The sequence below is a fragment of the Palaemon carinicauda genome, chromosome 35 (genome assembly GCF_036898095.1).
Source record: "Palaemon carinicauda isolate YSFRI2023 chromosome 35, ASM3689809v2, whole genome shotgun sequence".
NCBI lineage: Eukaryota > Metazoa > Arthropoda > Malacostraca > Decapoda > Palaemonidae > Palaemon > Palaemon carinicauda.
In genome coordinates this window covers 61,680,700-61,706,492 of record NC_090759.1, presented here as the reverse complement: position 1 = coordinate 61,706,492, position 25,793 = coordinate 61,680,700, and the positions used below count along the sequence as shown (strand labels likewise).

At 43.3% G+C, this 25,793-nt stretch overlaps 1 protein-coding gene across 2 annotated transcripts in view; it reads left to right on the top strand.

The window, feature by feature from the left end:
* Positions 1 to 25,793, top strand: part of S6k (Ribosomal protein S6 kinase) — a 142,629-nt gene that overhangs the window by 42,667 nt on the left and 74,169 nt on the right. For both annotated transcript variants that reach the window (XM_068359148.1, XM_068359149.1), the window contains exon 2: positions 6,716 to 6,756. In XM_068359148.1, the coding sequence (XP_068215249.1) occupies positions 6,716 to 6,756 (41 nt within the window). The remainder of the gene's footprint in view (positions 1 to 6,715; positions 6,757 to 25,793) is intronic.

The following is a 25,793-nucleotide window of genomic DNA, read 5'->3' as shown; positions in this document are numbered from 1 at the left end:
CCATGAAAGAAGCAATGATAACTTCGTTCTTTAGCTGTAAAAGGGCTTCTGTGCTGGGTGGAAGGTAAATCACCTTGATATTTGTAACAGTGTCCTCCAAGTTGTCAGAGTGACCAGAGACAATCCCCAGCACCAACAATATTTTGAAGAGTATATTTTTGTAAACATATTACTGCTTCACTTCTGGGGACAAAAAAAGATGGTAAACCGATCTTCAAAAACCTGGAGTGTCACCCAAGCTTTTTTGTTAGTTCTCCTGATGACTGACTGTTAGCCCTTCCAAATACCCTGGAGCGCCCTTGGAATCTCAGCTTGTAATTACCACCAGCATTCCCCACAAGAGCATTCAATCTATCCTAGAAAGATTTATAGCCAAGTGCTGTCTTCTCAATTGTGATGTAGGTGCTATATGGCATGGGCAACCAAAATAATGCTGTCTCGTACACATTAAAAGGCTGTCCAGCAACGTAACTCCTCTCCTTAATTTTCTAATCCATCACATTCGGATACCCACGTGCTGCTTTATCATCAACACTAATAGGTTCACCTTGAAATTTAATTTGTTTATTAACTGGAGTACAAAGCTACACTATTTATGTGGGTATTACTCTCGGCAAAGGTGAAAGGACGAGCCATTAGAAAATTAGCAAGAGTTAACCACCCATCCCGCTAATTAGAGGGGGGTTGTTGGTTGTAACTACCTCTCTCGCTCACACACCGGTGATTATACTTCACGTCGCTTTTGGCTCGGACAATGAACAGCTGCTACCGCTCTTCATCCGATCTTTTTGGACTGCCATTAATCTTTTTGTGCCTTCTTTTCCAGTTTCTGTATGTGTGTACCCATGGCTGCCAGACATGCGCACCTGCCCTGATCCCAAGGGCCTCTCTTGCAGTGCCTTCATGTCCTCCGAGGATACCAATCCTCACTGTCTGTGTCCGACTTGTCGGGGCCAGCGTTGTATGGAGGATAGTAAGTATATTTAGTGTTGGGAGTGGTCTGCCTCCCAGTGGGAAAAGTTTGGGCAACGACGAAAGAAGAAGTCTAGAAGGGACTCTTCTTCTTCGAAGGTTTCTTTGAAGCAGAAGAAACCCAAAGCCTTTTCTTTCGCTCCCCAACTCTGAATAGTTGCAGACACACTTTACCTCCTTGTTAACCCCGGTCCTTGAAGGACGGTGTCACCTTCCCTAGCGAGGTGCCCCCACCTCTCCCCCCCAGTAGAGACCTTGCCTCTTTCTCCTTTATCTCAGGTGTGGCTATTCCTGGGTTTGTCCTGTTCGCCTTCCAAGTAGGTGTTGCTTGGACTTCTTCAGCGAAGTGCTGGATTGCAGCATTCTCTTGAGTCTGAGGTGGATCTGTTGTCTGTGGTTGAGATGGTCGTTTCCGAGGCTTCGTCCGTTGCCCTGCGTGCGGACTCCACACTTGCCCCTTCCTCTGCTCCATCACCCGCCACCGAGGACTGCTCTTCCCCTCCCAAGGCTTCGGGGAGGAGCAAAGTCCAAGGCATGTCTCTCCAGCGAGTGATCACCTCCCTCGTTTGCGAGGGAAACCAGTCAGAAAGACTCCTCTTCAGGGGCCTTCTGTTGGCCTGCCTGCTGCCCTGCCTGTCCCTGTGGAAGCTTGTCACCGTGGTCACCGCCCTCGCCGAACTTGTACACCTCTTCGCCTCAGTCATGGTTCTTCACCTTCGATGAAACATTGACTGCTTGGTTTGTCAGCTTCCTCTTTGGAGGATCTGGTTCTTCTGAGTCTCGTCCTTCGACCGTTCCCTTGGACTCTCCTGCTCGTCAACGAATCCTGATTTGTGTTTTACCAACGAAGTAAGTTTCGTTCGCGATCCTCTCCTGATGGTGACCGCCCTGCTGTAGATTGGCAGTTTGCTCCTTATCTATCTCCAACTCGTCGTTCTTTATACGCCGTTCTCCTGCTCGCTGTTCGCCAGCTCACTGCTCACCTGCTAACCGATCGCCTGCTCATTGTTTGACTGCTCGCAGTTCACCTGATCGCCCATCGGTGGCTCACCCTTCACCTGCTCGCCGATTACCTGCTTATTGCCTGCCTGCTCGCTGATCGCCTGCTTACCCGTCACCGGCTCGCATATCAACAACTCATCGGTCTCCTTTTCGTCGGGCTCCACTTTCGGTTTCCCGTCGACACTCATGGCTCTCTCCGGCGACTCATCACTCTTCTTCAGAGGAGAGTAAGACTACAACTCGTCACCGAACTTCTAGGCGCCGTTCGCCATCTCATCGATCTCTGGCCAGGCGCCGTTCGGCAGCTTATTGCCGATTGCCGACCTATCGGATTCCAGCTCATCCTTCATCTCTTTCTCCAAAGAGACCAGCCAAACAACAGCCTTCTTCACACGATCACGTCTCATCAGAGCAACGGCGACGACATCAGTCTCCTGTTCACTAGCGTTTGGAGGAACATCTTAAGACGAGAAGTACACAGGCAGTCAGACCTTAGTCTCCTCGAATTTCAGCTCCTTCTACGAAGGATAAGGCTTCTGGCCAATGTTCGCTGTCATGCCATTCCCCTCCTCTTAAGCGCAGAACATCACGCTTATCGGGGAAGGAGGAAAAAGGCAAGCAGGAGGAGTTCAAGATTTCTAAGCTCCCTGCCCGTCTTAAAGAGTCCACGGAGCAGAAGGAGGTCAGGTCGCAGGTACCTGTTTCATCATTGTCAGTAGCTAATACTCCGTTGGAGTGTTCCTCTTCTTTTCAGGGGATCTCACGTTCAGTGCCGCCATCGGACAACAGCCTAAAGGCAGTTACTCCCACCTTTCCTTCGGTACTGCAATCATCTCGCCCCCTCGGAAACTTCCTGCATTTCCTGGGAAGAACCTTCATCTGCCCTGCTAAGACAAACCACAGTTTCGTCCCCCCCTAAAGAGGGAGAGAGGAGTCCAGAACAAAATACCTTCGACCAGGGGCAAGTTGACCGCTACCAGACCTTCCAAGAAGAAGTCCAGACCTGCTGGTTTATCCCCTCCTTGCTCTCCTAGGTCTCGCTCGTCACCTTCATCAGAGGCCCCTAGTCAGGAAGAGTTCTTGTCGGATTCTCACCGATCCTCCCCTAGAAAGGAGGCCCTGAGCAATGGCAGAGCAACAGCATTGGAACCCGCGGAGGAATATACCCTTCCCCCTTTGGACAGCCAGCAGAACATCCCTCCTATGAGACCCTATGCTCTGGTGACCTTCTTCCCTCCTGGGAAGGAACAGAAAGATTCATAGACGATTCCGAAGTCCTCGTTGAGGATTCCTAGACCCGCAGAGGGGGTCAGGACATCATCCAGCCATCATAACGACCACGACCCACCAGGAGATTCATCTTGTGGGTGGATGAGGACCTTGCTGTTAACGAAGTGGAGCAGAGAGATTCAGAACATGCCTTCTGGCGTTGCCTCCACAAGAGGGCAAAGATACTGTCCTTGATCATGTCTTTGGCATACCCTTGAAGTCCAGTGCGGCTTTGCTCTGGTCTCGGGCTGAAGAGTGCCAGACAGAAGGTTTCCGCCTAGCTCACCAATTTCTCTGAGACATTTTGTTCAGGCTCGTCCTCGAAACTCCTCCCACCTCTGGGTGTCCAGCAGAGGAGGTATTACGAGATCTTTGACGAGCCTCTCCCGACTCTTAATCTACATTATTCCTTAAAGGAATTGACAAAGGGAATATCTCTAGAAAGACTTTCCAGGCTTCAAGTCTCGTTCTCGACTACAGAGATCCTGAACCTGGAGAAGGTCGTGAAGTATGCCATGCAGGCTACTTCGAGGCTTGACCTTTGGATAGGGTTGCAGGGGAACCTGGTGTGGACTGAAGGTATTTCTAAGGAAGACACCAGGAAGGCGATGGAGACCTTCTTGCTCTCTGGCACTCTGGCTATCGAGTTCATCACCCATCAAGTTGTACACTTTTGGGGTAACATCATCCTGCGGCGCAGGGGCTAGGTAATCGAGGGTTTTCATCGTCAGGGCCCTCATGCTGAGGTCATAAGGCTCCGGAATTCCCCTATGGAGGGATTGTCTTTATTCAAGCTGGGAGATGTGGAGCAGGTAGCAGAGAGATGGAGGAAGTCTCACCAGGACTCTCTCCTCCACAGGGTCCTAACATCTAGCTCTCTCTCAGACCAGCCTCCCAAAACCTACTTTGAATAGGACTACGACCAAGGAAAAGAAATTGTCTTAAGAAGCCCTCTCCCGCCAAGGACGGGAAAGGCCCCAAGTCCTCTCGTGGAGGGAGTTATCCTAAGGGAGGAGGCCGCGGCCGTCAACGCTAGGATAGGCAATCCCCGGCTTGTCCACGAATAGCAGGATGCCTTCAGCACTATTGGACGAGGTGGATGCAGTACGGAGCCAAACCCTGGACGGTCTCCGTGATCCAGACATGGTACAGTATTGCGTCCCGTTTATTACATCTCTCCCTCCACTGACCAAGAGTCCAGTATCGATAAACTCCTTTGCGATGGGATCTGCAAAGGGGCAGGCTCTTCAGGCCGAAGTCCAGACCATATTGGACTTTTTGTTGTTTCCCCAACGATGTTTACTGTCTGTCACCCTCCTCCAAATGTGTGAATCAGCTATATATATATATAACTGCCAGGTAAGTTCTATTCATAAAAATGGAGTTTTTATGATAAAACAAAGTTTTATGAATACTTACCTGGCAGTTATATATATATATTTTAAGGCCCACCCACCTCCCCTCAGTAGACAAGTTGGGCATAGATGATCTGAAGAACAGAAAACGGGAATGATTCCAAGTACCACCCTGTAAGGGTTGTTAACCACCTAACCGCACAACCACCACAAGGCGGTTGCCGCGATTTTTTGAAAAAATCTGCCGAACGTCAGAGACTAAGCTATATATATATATAACTGCCAGGTAAGTTCTATTCATAAAAAGAAATATACAGGATGCCCAGAAAGTCTGGAGGTATATAAAAGGCCTATCTATCCTGAGGAGGTGCTTTTATTTTTTTGTTTTGCTGTTTTGAATATTGTTACTTTGTTTGGTCTTCAGCAGCAGACTTGGTGTGTAAAAACTTGGAAGAGCTTCATGAAATTTCTTATACCAGACATAATTAATCTAAGGATCATAATTATGCTCACCCTTCAGACTTGCTTCACCCCAGATTACAGTAGAGTAGAGTAGAGTAAAGCATCTACTATTCTGTACACTACTAGTGGCTCTTGTTAATTGGCTTTCCCCAAATCGAAGATTTTGCGAAGTGTATGTATTCGTCCCTGTCTTCAGTTTCTTAGTTGAATTATTTGTTTGTTTGTGAGCAACTATACACAGAAACTACTGTACCGATTTTGATTAAACTTGGCTGCCACGTTGGGAATGATCCAAGGATGAATCTGTAACATTTTGGATAAAGTAAAGTACATTAAGGTACAAATATGCAGCAGTAGTGTACAGTACTTTAAAAATGATTGCAATGTCAAGTAAATGGCAAGTATTATGTTAATTTTTTGTTTGTTAACAAAATTACACCGAAACTACTGAACCAGTACTAACAAAACTTTGTGGACATGTTGGGTATGACCCAAGGACAAATACATCGATGTACAAGTACGCAGTAGAGTTAGGAGCAAAATTCAGGAAGACTGCTCGGCATGGCGAAGTCGAACTCTCTACTCTGAGTGTCCTTCTAGTTCTAACTAGTTTACCCTTTCATTTGAGAAGTTCAGTACCATATAGTTTTCTAGAAGTTTTATTCCTGATGTAATCGAGTTGAATGATTTTCGGAATCAAGTCAATGAATTGGAACTTCAGAAGTTCAAATATGGTCTAAATACTTTTTTTTTCATTTTAGAGTTTTTTTTTTTTTTAATTAAAGCAAACTGTTCTTTCATATATAAAACAAATAGGGTTTCTATTTTCTTACTATGGGTTCTCTTAGGTTTGGTAGAATTGCCAGCATCACCCCTTTGGTCTCTTTGGAGCCACATTTAACAGAAGTAATACTGCATGTGGAACAGTAGTGTATAACGAAAGAAGTAAATGCGATATAGGAAACATCATATGTTAGTTACTAGCACATAGTAATCTTGAATGCAGAGAGCTATCATGAGACAGACAGATAAGAAAGAGTAGAGACCAGTTATGAATAATTTGTCAATAACAGTGACTGTAAATATGATTATTTGAATTCAATGTATTAACTAAATCTGGATATAACTAGGGATTACGTACCTTTTCCTGATAGGGAGAAGTGAATTTAGCATGATGAATTAGAGGTGGTTATGTAATTGTTACCCAAAATACAGCAGGTACAAGTACTGTTATCAGCTTTCCATTTTTACCTCTAAAAGGAGTGAAGTAAAGATTGGATATATCAGATAGGAAATCATCAGTGAGTTGATAAAAGCAAAAATAATGGAATCCCGCATTAATTTTCCTGCTTTACTTACATCTTCATTGTGAACTAATTCCAAAGCTTATTTCCTCCTAAATGCTTTATTATTCTATTACAAGTTTTACTCTATTTAGAACATAATTCATAAATTGATTACTGTTTAAGTGAAAATATAGCTTATTCATAAAGTCACTTCCCTTCAGGATATAACCATAACATGTATGTAAAGAATTAACCTTAGGAATGAATTAACAGAGTCCCTTGATGGTTCAGAAATTACTAACACATAATATACTTTATTAAGAATTGCCGACTGGAAGTTGTTACTTATTATGTTCCTTCATGTTCCAGAGCCAGTATGAACAGGGACCTGACATCAATGCAATTCTTCAGTAAGTATTTGTTATTTGGTTGTTTTTATTATGTACATAAATTAGTAATTATTATTCTTTTTTTCTTTTATTTTCAGAAGTCTGCAAATATGCTTTTGCTATTACAGTACTATATAGTTATTTTTAAAAATTATGACAATTTTCTTGCAATAAGGGGTACCTCGGAGATCAAACAATTTGTTCTAAAACCATATTCGAACAAGGAATAAATTTTCTCCTTAAGAATTAAGGGAAATATAGTAGCATTAATTGATTCTCCTCCCAAGAAACCTCCTATTTTGGGCCAATATTACACACACTTCACATTATTAAATTAAGGGGTACTATATTAAGGCATAAAGAAATATAAAAAAGTTATAATTATTAGAGTAAATAAATAGATGAAATAAATTGACATTAAACTTTTCTTTACTCATAGTAGGGAGTTAATTTGAGAAAAAGGTGTTGAGCAGGGGAGCAGGGGGTGTTATTTTTGCTAAAAATATCTGGTAACCAGCCTTCTGGGTTTTTTCTTTTCTTTGCCTTTTTTTACTGGCACTAACTATAATTCACTTTAAAACTTGATCAAGAGAGGATTATTTCTGTCTCTGTTTTGAGATGTTTCTAAAATGACTTTATGCATTATCATTAAAAAAAAATTGTTGCCTTTGCTGAATACTGGCTTGTCTGGAGGATGTGTTCTACAAAATTTTGTAACTCAGTCCATTTTGCCAACATTTTTATCACTGAACTAGGGGCAGGATCTCCACCCTCCTCTTCTGAAGGTATGATTTTTGCAGTTATGTATAGATAAGAAAAACACTAGAATGAATTGAATTAATAGGAAATTAGGGGAACATTGTTTTCTGGGTCTGTACTGGTTGAAATCTACTCGTAAGCTGGGTCGGTTACCTTTGTGTCAGCCCATACAGGGTCTTTCAAGTTGATCGATCTATGGGGCAAAATAATGTTGACAAATTTTGTTTGATCACCAAATTGTATTAGTTCTGGGGTGTTCGATCTCTGAGGTATTATTGTAAGGCAGACGACATTTTACGCAATAGATGTCTAGATTGTAAGTTGATTGTACATACGTACTGTATTGTGATATGATTTCTCTGTGTAGCTAGTGAATTGTGCAGTTCCCATACTGTGTATTTTTATAATCTTTAGAAATTCAAATTTGCATTTTAATGGTTTCATTATTCATAGGACTAATGTAAGTCAGTGAGAGGATGGAGTATGGTTAGTTGACATCCTTCCATTGCTTTCTTTGGTTTTTTAGAGTTTTACTAAATCATTCAGGCCTCTGTCATATATTTTTCAGCGTAATGTCATTATACATAATTTTCTTTAAAGTGATTGGTGTCATAGTTGGGTTGTTTTAGTACAGTTTACTGATGTTGTACTTATTTGCTATTCATAATGTACTTGGCTGTTAAAGAATTTATTTTTCATATATAGCTGAGATACTGTATATAGGCCAGGTAAATACACATGTGTTCAATAAGAGTAGTGTATGGACCCTTTTTATTTCAATGATTTTGAACTAAGCATACAAACCATTCCTATTCAAGTATGCACAGTATTATACATGAGTGGGTAACAGTACAGTTTGTAGTAATTCAAATTGCATAATTAATTTTGTTCTCACTTGAATACAAACCCTTGTCTTTTAGTAGTGGTAGATTCTGGTGACAGCTGGTAACAATTAATGAAGAATCATCAAGGTTCTTGCAACTGACTGAAGGCCGGAGTCTTCCAGCACTGTGCCTCTGTTGATATTCAGGCTGTTGTAATGAACAGATATGTTCTCAATGCCTTCCAATCGGCCTGAAGTGTTAATCAAAGAAGGATATCAAGCTTGCATCCAAATTTTGTAAAAATGTATAGTCCTGTACCAGTGTGAAGTGCGAAGGTCCCGTGATCATCAAAGAGGTGGGAGGCCTCCATTCCTGGTGACTTCTTATGAGGCTCCCTGTCTTATATTAGAAAGAGTTTTTGCTTTTGGGAATGAAACTTCTGCATTTGATTATCCGGAAGGTTTTCACCCTGGTAAATCCTTTAGTGGCATTTTCCTTTGACTAAACTGGATATTCCTAAAGTTAGTGGCTATTATTGTAAATAATTAATGTTATTGGTTGGCAAAGAAATATTGGAATATGTTTCTCCTCAAGCAAATTTCAGAAATATAGTGAATCAAAGCACAATGTCTCAGAATAACATCTGTAAATAGGACAGAAATTTCAGAGGACCTCTGATGAATTTTTTAATCTTGTTAACTTACTACATACAGTATATTGTACTATATATTCCCTGATTGACAAATTTTGGGCACTTAGCATCCTTAGAGATCAGAACCCTTAAGGTTAAAACCATCTGTGGAGCTTGCAAAAGATTCTCCTAATGAATGTATGGTTTAAGTCCTTTAACCAGACCTCCCTGCTAGGAGCAAGTACTATACTGTATCACGTTTGGAGAGTTAACACACGAAATTTTGATCTTAAGCAGATGTGACAAGCTCTTATACTATGAAAGAAAACTGTCCCCTAGACTAGTATATGTAGGTCGCTCTTTGAATCCAAAGGCAACAGCAGATTTTCTGGCATTTTCATGTCAAATTAGCACACACATGGTGGCCGCTCTTCAAGTACTTCATCTATCATATGAACTGTAATAGTTTTTAGATGTTTAGTAAATCTGAGGTGGTGTGGCGTTGAAAGGTTGTTGAATATTTGGTATTTTTATTCTTCTGTCAGGAGTTATCTGGTAACCTACTTGGTTTGTAAAATCTTGGGAGAAATAGTTTGTCAGAACCAGTGGCCTGAACATTAAAACTTCTGGTGGATTATAGAGATTAAAGGATATCAATCATGTGTTCATACTTGGTTTCTTCCTGAATTCATGAAATTCATGTAATCCTGGGCCTGCTGACTGGTCACTTGGTTGTCATCACATTATTATTATTATTATTATTATTATTATTATTATTATTATTATTATTATTATTATTATTATTATTATTATTATTAATTGCTAAGCTACAATTCTAGTTGGGAAAGCAGAATGCTATAAGCCCAGGGCTCCAACAGGGAAAACATAATGTGTCATGGAGCTGAGAATTATTTTACTTTTTTATCATTATTCCAGACCAGCCTCCTCTTGTAGCAACATTCCAGTTCAAGTCTTTCAAATTCCTAGCTTTACAATCTCCCAGAGTGCTGTACTCCCATTTTACCTGGAAGAGAAGTGCTTTCCTGCATTATTAAAGTAATTTCTTAAGTGACTGGAAAGCTTTTTGACCAGTTGAAATATGTATCGTGGATTTGTATTACATTTTTTACCTTATGATTCGTAACTTTTGTGTCCGGAAGCAGAAAGTCTCCTGTTCCTAGCTTTTTTCAGGCTATTGTAGATCCATGTTCCATATTTTATAGCTGAGATTTGTGAGCCAATTAGGAGAGGTGTGTTTTAATTTTATCGGGAAACTCAAAGAGGAAACTTTTCCGTTCTTAGCCACATGTCTCCAATGCTGTGTAACATAAATAGATCCTTCAGGGAGAGATGTCTGCATTTTTGTTTCAGTAAGCCAATTTCTTTTTTTTCTAGTTCAAAGAATAGTTTTGTTATTGGACAAAATGTAGGGTATGAGTGTTGATTTTTTAATGCTTTTCACATAGGAAAGTGCATGGTTACTATTTCATTGTAATTTAAGCATAATTAAGATATTTATTATTTCCTATTTGTAGCCATCTAACTTCACATCCTTATTGCTGTCTACAGAGACCTCGGTAAATTTGGGTATTTCTGGATCAGCTGCTAGGTTTCAAGTTCAGAAATTATAATTTCATTTAAATCTACTAATCCATCTCTGGGATTCTGTGATAACATTCTTCTTGTTCACATCGTTATACTCCCAACATCAAAGTCTTAGTTACCTGAACTTTTCTTATGTCTTTAATGGGCTCTTGGATTGTCTTAGCATGGGTCCTGTAATGAATAGTTTCCTTTTATAGATGCCTCATAAGTTGGCTTGATATTGGTTGATCATACCTTTAGATCATAGTATTGCTATGTTCTTGTAAAATTTAGCATAATTTTATGGCTCATTGCTAAGATTAGTAAGTGTCACAATCATTTCCATTAATTTGAATTATTTAATGGGTTGGTGTCCTCATTGTTCTTAGATTTTGAAGGGCTTCCATGAAGACTGTTCTTTAATTTTGAAAAAAAAAAAAACGATGAAAACATTAGTGGAAAGTCTGTTGCCGTCATTACTTGGAAGTACAGTATAGTATTATCTTTCTGGAGGAAATGATTCTCCCTTGATTTTTTAATAAATGCAATTCACTAGTTTTGTAAAAGTTTTCATTATATAGTATTAGTGTCATACCCTAGGCTCAAACTTTTATCAGTTGAGGCTCATAGCTTGTCTACACCCTTCTATTTAATGAGGAGAGTGGAAAAACCTAAGTTTTGAGGACATCCCAGATACTTTAAACATAGTGTGTCCTTTGGCTGCCTTATGTGGTAGGGTAAAATAATAGTTTAACAGTTTCTCGTTCAGGATGGAAGCAAGCAGATTTATCAGTGAAATGCTTAACAATCATCACTTGTGGATTTTGGGAAAAAGAGAGCATATGTAAAGTGGTCCTACTCTCTGGTATAGTTTCCCACTTTGAGGTTCTGCCCTTACATGCATCTGTTTCTCAAGATTATACTCCTCTCATCTAACTGTAGCAGGATTTGTATTGGCAGGCACCGTATTGCTTGAGATCTGGTCTTTTTGTTATTTCTCATAAAAGCCTTTTTCATAAAATTATGTTGCTTGACTTCCTCCATCTTTCGAGCAAGTTGCATGAGAATTTTGGGAGAGCAAGAAAGATTCCAGAAGATTGATATGGAGAGTGCACACTTTTAACCAACAACTCAATGATGGTATCTTTATCGGAGGAGCATCTTATCACTCTTGAGGCATCTGAAAATAAGAGGCCTGGGGCTTGAAGAGTTAAAGGCACTCTTTCTAAGAGGTTTTGAAAGTTTATCCACCACTTGAGCTCCATGTATACCCTGTGAGAAATGGGAACTGGATTTAAACTGAGGAGACTGCTTATAGTTCAGCTGCCATTACAGGCAGCAGAGCTTGCATCGGTTAAGAGGTTGTAATGGCTAAATACTGTATTATGGTCCATAACTCAACTAAAGACACTTGCAACCTCAGAAACTCCTGTAACAGAGCCAGGAATTGCTTGACTTTTTCAAGAGAGGGTTGAAACATTGATGCCTTATTTAGATACATCAATAAAAAAAAATGTTTATGGTTTCAAATGTTTTTTCTTAATTGAATAAACTCAAGTAGTAATGCAGAGTAGAAGTTTTAGATATTATCAAGACGCATCAGTCTGATTTCTTCTGATTGAACCCAAATGGCAATTTGTGAGAGTACTCATTTTAAACAAGGGATAGCCTGTTATTAAAACATGCGTATCTTGACTTTAAACCAATTTTAAGAATACTAGGAAGTTATGTGATCTATCCTCATATTGATGGGGTGAGAACAGTAAAGCTCTGTCATCTTAACAAACATTTGTTAGTCGCAAACTGTTAGTCTCCACCCACTGATAGGAACGCACTGTTTCTGTCAGTTAAACCTGGTTCTGTAGGCACCACATGACATGCCACATTAATAATAGTATAAAGTGGTTGCTAATGATTCCTTACTTCAGTGGCCAGAAGGATATACAGTACTGTAAGGATCTAAACTACCACCCCGGTCTATCTTAGAATCCAGTGGTCGTATAGAGCTGCCCCGGATTATGGAAAAGCGAAATGTTTTCAAATAAAGGATTTGAAGTAAGTTGATGGAACAAACTCTATAATGCACCGAGTACCATCAGAACTCTTACTAACTGGTATGCTAGAACCTTTAGGAAATTTGGATGAGTTAGTCTTTGGTTTGGAATAGTAGTACGGTAAACTCTGAAAAAGTCATTCAGATTGTGAGGAAAATTTGGAAATTTGCATGCTTGCTCAATTTACAATGGTCTTTCACATAAAAATGGACACTCAAGAAATCACAAAAATTTAGGCCGTTGTATTGGTTTTAAAAATGGCTGCAGGTACAGAAGAATTTGGCCAATTTTTCAGCCCCTTAGGGCACATAATTTGATGTTTAAATGTGTTTTAATGTTTTCACACTCATAAAAGCTACTAAAATTGACTTTAGCTGTAACTCTATTCTCTCATATGGAATATTGCAATACTAAAGCAAAGAAGTGATAAATTTCTTCAGAAGATAGATTTGTCGCAGATGTGACCAAGCACTAAAAAGCTCGACTCAACTTGGGAGATCAGCATTGCAATATATATACGCGAGTATTTAATACTTTTCCCAGTAACATTACACACATGTCAAGTAAGAAATACAAGTACTAGTACACCAGGAACTTGAAAATGATAAAAATTGGGATAATGTGAAGAAGAGTCATTGACACAGTACTTTTAAATGGAAGCATGTCCCTTCACATTTGCACAGTTTGCTACATGAAAGGGATGCTATTGAACATTTACAAGAAGGTTTGCATGCGTTAGATAAGGTCAGTGCATGAATTGGCTACTTCTGGGAGTACATTCCAGAACGGTATCCAGTGGTCACTCGATATCTCAATCTATCCCTGAGCTGATGGCAATGGTAATAATTAATTAGCCTCAAGTGGCTGTGCCCAGACATATCCCACCTAATAACTAGCTCTCTTAATGTGCTTATTGAGAGCAGTTTTTGTTGGAGGTATTAGATATTGTTGCCTTCCTTTTGGTAACAAATGCTTCCTTGCCTGGTTGACATCTGTTGTGTTGCTTGTCTTGTCATACAGAAGTATGAAAATCCTTTCTACATGGTGCATGTTGTCGTGTGTGATGCAAGTGGACATTTCAGAAAGATACATAAATATGGCTGTAATATCACGGAGTGATGTCGAAGTATCTCGGGCGGTTGCTTTTCAAATACAGCTGAATGACGAGGTGTCACATCCAGTAAAGGCATGGAAAATTGGAAGTGCTCAGGCCTTGTATTGTCCAAGTTTACTGGCGGCAAGTTCATGCACTGGTACCTATATAATTCTGCTTGACACCAAAGGCAATCTAAAATTCATCCAGTGATAACTTGTGAAAGTTGGCGACTCCCATGACCACCACATCCGTATCAACTGATCTGATAAGTAATTTCCTTTGGTTCTTTTGTGCACAATGATAAATGTGTAAGATTAGCATTGTGACAGCTTCCTCTTGATTGCATGGAGCAAGGGTTGGGCATGTGACACCCACATGTGATGTGAGAACACCTGTTCCTTCAGTGCAATAGATCTTTCTCTCCAGGAGGGAGCTGAGCAATACACTGAAACAAATACTGAAGGAGAACATTTTTATTTTCTTTCACACAGAAAGTTCTGCCAGTTCTTTGGGGTCAATGTAGCTCTAGCAATTCAGAGACAGCTTCCAGACCCTCTCTTTTCTCTTGTTGAACGCTTCAGGATATCTTTGATGTTTCGATCCTATACCACATTAGATGCTTTATCGTGTGCTGGTTTCTCAGTATGTAAGGTATGAACTCTTTATTCAGCATAGTCACCAAATGTAACATAGGTTTTTGGAAGGATCATATTATCAAACACCTCCATCTAGAATTTTGGTATATACAACTGGTGAACTATAGACTGTTGTTGTAACAAGCTTATCAAAGCTTTTGATAATGTCTGACCTTGTTCAATGTATAAGTTCACCCTTATCAAAAAGAGGAGGTGGTGCACCATGGTTTTCATGTCTGAAAATTCATCCATGTCTCCATTGTAAAATTGACATGAGATGTATATAATGCTGAATAGTTCGCTTTTCTTTTTCAGATTGCTGATCTGTTGAAAGGTTCTCGTTTGCTTTGGGTTTGATGTCTTATGGAACATTGTCAATTTGCTTTTGGAAATATCTAATAGTGGGGTAACTCGCTCTAACCGTTCAGCCACAGATTTGTCATACTGGGATTGTCTAATTGACTCTACAGTTTTGACACTAGTCACAGCACTTTCCCCCACATCTTCCTTCGTGTTGATTCAAACTAAATCATTACTGTACTGTCATCTGTGAATGAATTTCCCAATTGCTGAAATGTTGTGACCTTTGATTTCACATGGATTTCAAATTTTGTTTGCACAGAATGTGATTAGTGATTAGTCGTGGTGCTTAGTCGATTTTGTGCTTGTTATAACAGATGTTCCACATGAAGTGATTGAAACTTCTGGACCAACTGTGATCCACTGAATCTAACTATAAGGGCTATCTGTGATTTCAGTTATGCTTCTGTCTCCCTCGAGTTGTTCATTCTTCTGTTCATGGTCTTGGTCCATGGTTATTGACGAGGATACACTCGATGACCTCTTTGCAATGAAGTGGCCCTTCAGAAATTCACCATAAACAAGTGGTAATTGAGCTGTACCATATCTTTCATATGGTCAGGGAGCCATCTTGCATAGTTGGTGAGATCCATCAAGATCATCCCTGGAACCACTGTATGTGGTCAAGGCATTGGACATAGAGATGGAAATCTGTCTGACACTGACAATGTGCAAAATGCATTGCAAGAATTTCAAGATAAAAACCATGTTTAAATATTGGGACTTGGGAAACTGTTTTACATTCGACGATCCATGTTTTCAAGTTCATCTTTTTCTAATCCCCTTAGAGAGACTGCATATATCCTATAGGCTGAAATCTGCAGGATGTACAGAGAGGCTGTTGTAACTTGGTGTATATATTGAGATCTCGAGACATGTAGTCCTTTTAATATTGCATCTACTCGACCAGTGGTTGTAACTTATGAATGAACAAGGATCACAGTCCAGTCACTTCCTCTGAGAAAGTTTCCAAGCAATTTCATGAGATTCATCTCAATATGGAGCCCTCCCATTACCGCAATAAAATGCTTCTCACTATAGATGTCATTTTATTTAACATTAAAAAGAGGATAAACCGTCATCTTATCCCCAGTCCTTTGACTGACCACAGTATTGCATTGGGTCCCTCTGGTTATGGCTAATTTTTCCCTTGCCTTCACATACATCGAATCGTGTGGCCTATTTTTTTCCATATTCTTCTCTGTTCTCATACACCTGAAAACACTGAGATTATTAAACAATTCTTCCTAGATTAAGGGGTTAACTACTGATCTAATTATTCAGTTGCTACTCTCCTCTTGGTAAGTATAGAAGAGACTCTTTAGCTATGGTAAGCAGCTCTTTCAGGAGAAGGACACTCCAAAATCAAACCATCATTCTCTAGTCTTAGTTAATGCCATATCCTCTGTACCATGATATTTCACTATCTTGGGGTAGAATTCTCTTGTTTGAAGGTACACTTGGGCACACTATTCTATCTTATTTCTCTTCCTCTTGTTTATTGAAGTTTTTGTAGAGTATTTGTGAAAGAATTTATTTTTATTGTTACTGTTCATAAAATATTTCATTTTGATTGTTCATTATTTCTCATCTAGTTTATTCGATATTTCCTTTCCTCAGTGAGCTATTTTTCCCTGTTGGAGCCCTTGGGGCTGTATTATTATTATTATTATTATTATTATTATTATTATTATTACTAGTGTTACATGCTAAGCTATAACCCTAGTTGGAAAAGAAAGATGCCTTAAGCCCAAGGGGTCCAACAAGGAAAATAGCCCAGTGAGGAAAGGAAACAAGGAAATAGATAAACTACAAGAAGTGTAATAAAAAATTAAAATGAAATATTTTAAGAACAGTAACAATATCAAATTAGAACTTTCATATTATATAAACTATATAAAAGAAAAAAGAAGAAGAAGAAAAATAAGATAGAACAGTGTGCCTGAGTGTACCTTCAAGCAAGAGGACTCTAACCCAAGACAGTGAAAGACTATGGTACAGAGGCTATAGCACTACCCAAGAGTAGAAAACCATGGTTTCATTTTGCATTTTCCTCATAAAAGAGCTGCTTACCATAGCTAAAGGTGGTAGCCTACTTGCCTGGTGATTGCCAGGTGTTCAAGTCCCTCTCAAACTCATTACCTCCTTTAGTTGCTGCAACCTCACTATCCTTGTGAGTTAAGGATGGGGGTTTTGGGGCAGCCATTGCCTGGCCCTCCTTGGTCCTAGCTTGGGTGGAGAAGAGGCTTGGGCGCTGATCATGGTAATATAGTCAGTCTCTAAAACATTGTCCAGCTTGATAACTCTATTATTATTTTTATGATTATTATTATTGTTATTATTATTATTATTATTATTATTATTAATTGCTAAGCTACAACCCTAATTGGAAAAGCAGAATGCTACAAGTCCAGTGGCTCCAACAGGGAAAATAGCCCAGTGAGGAAAGGAAACAAGAAAAAATAAAATATTTTGAGAACAGTAACATTAAAATAAATACCAGTATCTCCTAAATAAACTATAAAAACTTTAACAAAACAAGATGAAGAGAAATAAGATGGAAAAGTGTGCCCGAGTATACCCTCAAGCAAGAGAACTCTAACCCAAGACAGTGGAAGACCATGGTACAGAGGCTATGGCACTACCCAAGACTAGAGAACAATGGTTTGATTTTGGAGTGTCCCTGAAGAGCTGCTTACCATAGCTAAAGAGTCCCTTCTACCTTTACCAAGAGGAAAGTGGCCACTGAACAATTAGTGCAGTAGTTAACCCCGTGAGTGAAGAATTGTTTGGTAATCTCAGTGTTGTCAGGTGTATGAGGATAGAGGAGAATATGTAAAGAATAGGCCAGACTATTCGGTGTGTGTGTATAGGCATAGTGAAAATGAACCGTAACCAGAGAGAAGGATCCAATGTATTTTTGTTTGGCAAGTTAAAGGACCTTATAACTCTCTAGTGGTAGTATCGCAATGGGTGGATGTTCCCCTGGCCATCCTGTTTTTCCAACTAGGGTTGTAGCTTAGCAAGTAATGATAATATTAAAAGGGATGATAGTAATTAAGTTAATTCAAGTACTATCATTATTTGTTTTTATCATTAGGAGATGGAAATAAGGTATTTACAGTATCTGTTTTCCTTGAGATTCCTTGGGTGGGAAAACATCAGGATAACATAATTAACACCAAATTATGTGCCCCAGAGGCTGAAAATTATGCCAAATTTTTTATGTGCCAGCGACCATTTTAAAAGCAATGTGGCGTCCTAAATTTTTGTGAATTAAGTATTACTTATGTTCTCTTTTTATATGAAAGTGCATTGAAAATTGAGCCAGTATGCAAATTTTCACACTTCACAATTAAACGATTCAGGTAAATATGTGCCATAAGCTACTGTGCTATAGGGCAGATTATTCTAGAATCTTTGAATTTGCCTAAAGGGGTGATCTTGCCTTCTCAGATTACACAAACAACAAATCTACAGTGGTAAAAGCTTATGATGCTCCCTATTACCAACCCCAAAGACCTTAGTAATATCCTAAGTGTCATTATCATCATTCCCACTGATATACTAGCCTTGTCTTCTCTGGAATTTTCCCTGACCTAAAGAAATACTTACTTTCATGTTGAGTCTTTTCAGAACACTTGTTCAGCCAAAGGCTGACCATATGCTCCATGAGGTATTGTTAAGCTATTATGCTCACCTCAATGACTGCCAAAAACTCAAACCTACCCGTGACATGATGTAAACAGAATACAGATCTTTATCTCCCACCAATAAATCCCTTGAAGAATTAACACAGGAATGCATAGAAAATCTAGTACAAAGGAAGACATTTTTCTATTGATTTGAAGCTAAATACTCTGTTAAATGTTGATAAACTCTATCTGAATTTGCAATTAGAACCACCGAACACTGGAGTGACAATGGTGACAATGAGCCCAAGCACTTTTATTACCATACAGGGCCATATGAACTCAATTATTTATTATTATTACTAGCTAAGTTACAACACTAGTAGGGAAATCAGAATGCTGTAAGCCCAAGGGGTCCAGTGAGGAGAAGAAATAAATAAACTACTGTACTGTACCATACTGTAAATGAGAAGTAATGAATAATGAATATAAAATATCTTGAGAGCAGGAACAAAAAGATAGATCTAGAGGGGCAAGGCTATTACATGTACTGTTTAAGAAAATGGGAGTTGTTCCAACACGGAGTACTTACCTCGAACTACTTTCTTAGGAGTATCTGGGATCTCCTCCCATCCGACGAGAGTTTTGTTTAGTTTACCCTATACCTGTTTTCTATGAGGGGTAACCTCAGGCGGAGTGATACGCGCCCTGAAACTAACCCCGGGTCAGAGAGCATGCTTGCTCAGGTCTTGACCTCCAGTAAGTTCTCTGGTCGCGTCGTGATATCATCTCAACGCTCTCCTTAATCCCAGTGTGACTCTTTGTGTCCCCGACCCCTTTGTGTCTCACGCGGTTCCCACGCGGTTCCCACGTGGTTCCTTTGTGCTTTTCCCTTTGCGTTCTTGTGTCTCGTGGTGCTTCCTTACTTCGTCATGGAGCATCCCCGCCGTTGTCCTCGGCCTATGGCCGGTAAATCGTGTGGAGCGTTCCTGTCGAAACCTGAATTAGACCCGCACTCCTTGTGTTCGTCGTGTAGGGGCAGTGTATGTTCCTCTACCGCCATGTGTCCGGAGTGCGTGTCCTGGAACGAGGTGCAGTGGGTGCATTACGGCACCAAGAAGAAGAAAGCGACGAAGAAGTCGCCTAAGAAGCCGAGCATCTCTTCACCCGTTGCTTAGCCGGGAGTGTCGTCGGACCGAGCTTCCCTGCCACCCTTCCCAGAGTAGGGGACAAGGTAAGTCCGTTGCAGGGAAGAGGCCCGTGGTCCTTCCCCAGGAGTCTGATCTGCAGGATAGTGGGGTTGTGGCATCTTTCCAGGCAAGTGTGGGGCCTGAGGGAGGGTCGGGAGTGTGTGTGGGGGACGGAGTCCTGGTGCAAGCAGGGCAAGTGTCCTCTGATGACCCTATGTGGGGGAAAAATGTTCCTAATTCTTCTCCAGCCTCTTGGGCTTGTTTTTCAGGAACATCTGCAGCTGAAGGTACCGCCAAGAAGGAACGCTCGCCGACATCAGACCCCCTCACATGGGTACCCCCGAAGACGCCCTTCAGGTCCCAGCTGAGAATGGAAAAGGGCCTCGGTACCTGGTCCCCCACTGAAGAGCGTCCGCGCTCCCCTCTAGCCCCATCTGCTATGTTTCCGAACGTCTTCTTACAGGCCCTGTCATCCGTCGAGCGTCGAGGGAACCCTCCTACGTCTTTGCGTGAGTCGGGCCCGCCTAAACGGGTCTACAAGCCCGGAGGAAACTCAGAAGACGTCGGGAGAAGTCCCGCAGGAGGCACTCCTGTTCGCGCTCCCGTTTCAGGTCTCGCCACGGGAGTAGGCGTTCCGGATCCCCCAGAAGAAAATGGAGAAGTGGCTCCCTGGATGAAGAGTGGGTAGTCATCCCTCACAGCAGACTGTTGGAGTTAAAAGCAGTTCCAGGCTCTTCAAGTTGGCGCCCTAGAGCCCATTCTCCGGAGAGATACTCGTCCGGTGGCAGATTCGACCGACGGAGGGAGTCGTCATTCCAGGTCCCAGCAGACAGGCATAAGTCCGCGAAGGTTCCGACTCCATCCACCCAGCGGAGAGAGTCGCTCCTTCGGTCTGGCAGCCGCGTCCAGACCTCCAAGGCATCCCTGAGCCGTCAGGATTGCGAAGGACGGCTCCCCTCGTCGAGCAGACCCGCAGATACGTGGACCTCCTTGAGGAAGGATAGACCGAGGACGGAGGCCTCCGTTTCGACGGCTATGCCCGTCCTTCAGCCAGAACCCCAGGAGTTGGAGAGGGCCAAGGCCTTGTCTTCTCCCCGTACGAAGACCTCTGACGGAGGAGCCCCGTCTCAAGCATCTGTTCGTCTTGCGGAGGAGCTGGACGACCAAGGGGAGGGTTCAGCAGCGGAGGTGTCAGCCTATCGAAGAGTGATAGGGCTCATTCGGAGACACCACAGGCTGGACGTGCCCGAGCCCTCCTCCGAGGAATTTTGGCGGTCCAGTCTCAACAGACTTGTGGATGCGCCCGTCCAGCAGAGACCCTTCCGGGCACTACCGTTAGCCAGGGATGTGAAGCTAGGTAGAGCCCACGTGGACAAGATTGTGGCCAACCACGCCGAGGCTCCCAAGAACCAGAGTTCCTCCAAACTACTCCAGGGCCTGAAGTCCCAGAGCAAGTTTTAAGCTCCCGGAGGGCCACCGTGCAGGCGCCTGTAAACTGGAACCTGCACTCCTCCTGGCTGGATTGGTGGGCCTCTACCCTAGTGGGCGTCCAGGCCTCGTACGACCTCACAGTTCCAGAGAATCAGTCCTTACTCAAGGAGCTGATTAGCTCGGGAGGTAAGGCCCTGAAGTTTCTGTCGTACCAGTCACTAGCGCAGGCCGCCAACTGGGTCCTACGGAGGAGGGACACGGTCCTTAACAAGATCACCAGACGGCTTCCTGACAGAGAAGCGAGGTCCCAGAGAAGCCTAACCCTGTGGGACGACTCGATTTTCCCCCTGAAGGCAGCTGAGGAGTCAATTGAAAGGTTCAGGAAACTCAAGGACCAGGGCGATTCCAGAGTCTCTCCAGTGAGGAAACCCGCACACAGAAGGACTACCTCCGATGTTCCTCTACCTCCTCGGGCTTCTCCTAGCTAACCCAGGAGAGAGACCCCTACTACGGCCTGGCCCAGTCCTCTCAGCCCTCCCGTAGGGGAGCAACCTCAGCTCAATCCTCCTTTAGGCCTTTGTATGCAGTGTTCAAAAGAGGGCTTTTAGACCGCGCCTCTAGGAGGAGATAGGGAGGGAGGCCCCCTACTCCTGCCGAAGCCTCAGGTGGGGGGATTCCTCAAACACTCTTGGCAAGCATGGAAAGACCACGGAGCAGACCCGTGGACCGGGGCAGTCCTGAAGGAAGGGTACAGGTTACCCTTCCTAGCGGAACCCCCACCTCTGATACCAGATCAGCAGGCAGGGTGGCTAGCCCCCAAGGACCCCTTGAAAAAGACAGCCCTGCAGGAGGAAGTCTCAGCGATGCTGGCAAAAGGAGCGATAAAACCAGTCAAGGACCCTGGTCCGGGGTTCTACAGCAGGCTTTTCCTGGTGGAGAAAGCGACAGGGGGCTGGAGACCGGTCATAGACCTCTCAGCCCTCAACAAGTTCGTGTGCAAGACCGACTCCAAGATGGACACTCCGAAGTCGGTCTTAGCGTCCTTGAGGGAAGGAGACTTCATGATGTCAGTAGATATCAAGGACGCCTACTTTCAAAATTCCAGTTCACCCCTCCAGCAGGAAGTACCTACGGGTGAAATGGGGTACCCAGACGTTGCAGTTCAAGACCCTCTGCTTCGGGCTGTCCACAGCCCCTCAGGTCTTCACGTCGGTCTTCACGACGGTCTCAGCCTGGGCACACGAACAGGGCATTCGCCTGATTCGGTACGTGGACGACTGGTTGTTACTTTCAGCCTCAGAGGAAGTACTGAGGGAGCAAGGCACGAAGCTTCTGCGGTTCTGCAACGTCCTGGGTATCATCATCAACCTGAAGAAGTCCCAGTTGATACCCTCCACCAGGATGACCTACCTCGGAATGGTTCTGGACTCCTGGTTGGCGAGAGCCTTCCCCTCCGCGGAGAGATTAGACAACTTAGACCAAGTCCTCTGTCCCTTCCTGTCGGGCCAGCCCAGAAGAGCGAAGGACTGGCAGAGGCTGATAAGCCACCTTGTGCATTAGAGAAACTGATCCCTCGGGGCAGGCTGAAGCTCAGGGAGGTCCACTGGAATCTGAAGGAGAGCTGGAACTAGAGGGCCTCCCCCAAAGGTGATCCCGGTTTTCCCGGAGACGAAAGAGGTCCTAGAGTGGTGGTGCGGCAGGTCGAACACCCTCAAGGGAATGCCCTTCGCAGCCGACCCTCCGGAGATGCTCCTGTTCACGAACGCATCAAAGGAGGGGTGGGGTGCCCATCTCCTCGGAAGGTCAGCAAGAGGGAGTTGGATGGACGAGGAGACGGCCCAGCACATAAACGTGCTAGAGATGCGGGCAGTACGAAGGGCGTGCCTGGAGTTCGTCCATCTACTCCGGGGGAACACCGTGGCTCTGATGTGCGACAACGCCATGGTGGTGGCCTACATAAAGAAACAAGGAGGACTAAGATTGAAGGAGTTGTGCATCCTTACGTTGGAACTTCTGGAATGGGCCGAAGTAGAACAGATCAGAATCTCAGCAAGGTTCATTCCGGGAAAAAGGAACGTCCTAGCCGACGGCCTCAGCAGGATGGGACAAGTAGTGGGATCCAAATGGTCCCTGCACCCAGAAGTAGCCAAAACCATCATTCAAAAATGGGGATCACTGGTGATGGACCTCTTCGCAACGAGGTTGAACGCACAGCTCCCCGTGTTTTGTTCTCCTGTGCCAGACCCAAGAGCGGCGTTCGAGGATGCCTTCCAGCATCCTTGGGACAACCTCGACGTTTACGCCTTCCCCCCTTCGGGATGCTCAGACAGGTCCTCTACAGAGTAAGGAGGGCGGACAACCTGTTGATGACTTTGGTAGCGCCCTGGTGGCCGGAGAGAGAATGGTTCGTGGATCTAAAAGAACTGGCACAACTTCCACCTTGGCCCCTTCCGGAGGGCCAGACCTTCTTCCGGAGGGCCAGACCTTCTTCGGCAACCACATTTCCAAAGGTTTCACGAGAACCCTCGGTCCCTCCGCCTTCACGCATGGAGGTTATCGAGCGCCTCCTGAGGAAAGAAGGCTATTCGTTGGGGACGGCAGCGAGGATGTCAGGCTACCTGAGGCGATCATCGGCAGCGGTCTACCAAGCAAAGTGGGCCACCTTTACTAAATGGTGCGCCTCTAAGACCATCAAGCCCCTGAGGGCCTCCATCCCGGAGATAGCAGACTTCCTAGTTTATCTCAGGGACGTGGTCAACATGTCCATCCCGGCCATCAAGGGAGTACGAGCTGCTCTGGGTCAAGTCTTCCTCCTGAAGGGTATCGACCTGGGAACCTCCAGACATTTCTCGATGCTCAGTAAGAGCTTCGAGCAATCGTGTCCCCCTCAAGTGGGACGTGGCCAGGGTCAGAACCTCCCTTTGAACCCCTAAAGGACATCGTGGACAAGGATCTCACCCTCAAGACAGTTTTCCTATTGGCTTTAGCTTCGGCTGAACGAAGTCGCTCGCTTGAAGGGTTGGCGGGAGTTCACCTTCAGGTTCGTGCCATCCTTCGTTGCGAAGACCCAGAATCCGGCTGTGTGGGGTCCCAGGTTTGAGGGGTTCTCAATACCAGCAATTCCTCTCTCGGACAACTCGAGGGACTTGCGTCCGTGCCCTGTCAGGGCCATAAGAAAATACTTAGAGAGGACAGCCAGACTTTGGCCCGAGATCAAACGTCTTTTTGTTTCCACGGGCCTAGTGAAGAAGCCAGTCTCGAAGAACACTATCTCCTTCTGACTGAGACAGGTGATTATCAGGGCCTACAGTAAGGCAGATATCCCCCTGCCAGGAAAACCCAGACCCCACGACATTAGGGGTCTGAGTACTACGTTAGCTTTCGAGAAGAATATGGCAGTGGGCCAGATCCTGAGAGCAGGCACCTGGGCTAACCAGTCTACCTTCACTGCTCACTACTTGAAGGACTATTCAAGAAAATCCCTGGACGGGTTCTTGATAGGTACCATCATTTCCGCGCTCCAAACGGTTTAAAGGTGTAGCCCCAGTGATAAACTATTTCCGCTTTCCGCTTCAAATGGTCTCAGATAGGACTCTGGGCTGGCTACAAGGACCCCTACTTTGGAAGGACATGGCTCCTAGGATTTCTTGCAGAAGTGAGTTACTTAGACACTAAGTTGAGTTTTTTGTGTAGTTTCCTCTTTTCTCGCTTTTCCTTGGGATCAACTGGACCTAGCCTCCTATCTAGGTCTTTGGATATATCTCAGCATGGTCTCAGAAGGTTAAAAGGCCACTCCCACCTCCTAAAGTATAAGTCTCCTAAGAAAGTAGTTCGAGGTAAGTACTCCGTGTTGGAACAAATCACAAATTTTAAGTAATTTGCATTTTTCCTAACAGTACTTACCTCGAACTACTTTCGGGTAATGGCCCGCCCTTCCTTCCCCGAGTGCCTTCTGGAATTCTTAGAGACCTAAACTACCAAAAACTTACTGGAGGTCGAGACCTGAGCAAGCATGCTCTCTGACCCGGGGTTAGCCTCAGGGCGCGTATCACTCCGCCTGAGGTTACCCCCCATAGAAAAAAAACTGCACAAAACTCTGGTCATATGGGAGGAGATCCCAGATAATCGTAAGAAAGTAGTTCGAGGTAAGTACTGTTAGGAAAAATACAAATTGCTTAAAATTTGTGATATTTGTAAATTTTAGGATAGGCATTGATGTTTAACTAACTTTGAGACGGGAACAATATGAATTTCAGGTGGTCATAGAAACGTGACGGATTTGGAGATAATTTGTGTTTTTCCTAAGGATACAAATTTGAGGCCTAGTTTACATAAGAGATAACAGCAAAGGTGGAATACACAGCAGTTAGAATTATATAACGTGGTGTAAGCAAGTGGTCGGTAGTTACCAACTGGGAAGGGGTTTGTATTGCAGCTGGGACTTTTTAGGGGTTTGGTGATGGTGGGAAAGTATGAGTAAAGGACTCAAGTTTGTATAGTTCGGAAAAATACTAATTATCTTCAAACTTGTCATTTAAGTGCAGATACAAACTTTTGTCCTTTACATAGGCAATCCTTAGGTGGGAGGAAATTCCTGTTCCAATTGGCTGGAAACTTATCTTGAGATTCCTAAACTCGACCCTGTAAGTGGTGCGAGTTCAGGCTCTTTACACCTCTTGCACCAGTGGTGTAATTATACTAGTGGGTCCTTGGCCTTTGCAATAAAGGACACTGAGCAGAAAGTCTGTCTCACAACGATGAGGCATATGTATAAACTTACGGGTGTGCCTGGTTCCTACTAAGTAGCATATGCATACTAATGGGTTTGCCAGGTTACTACACACTTCCCATTGTAAGGAATT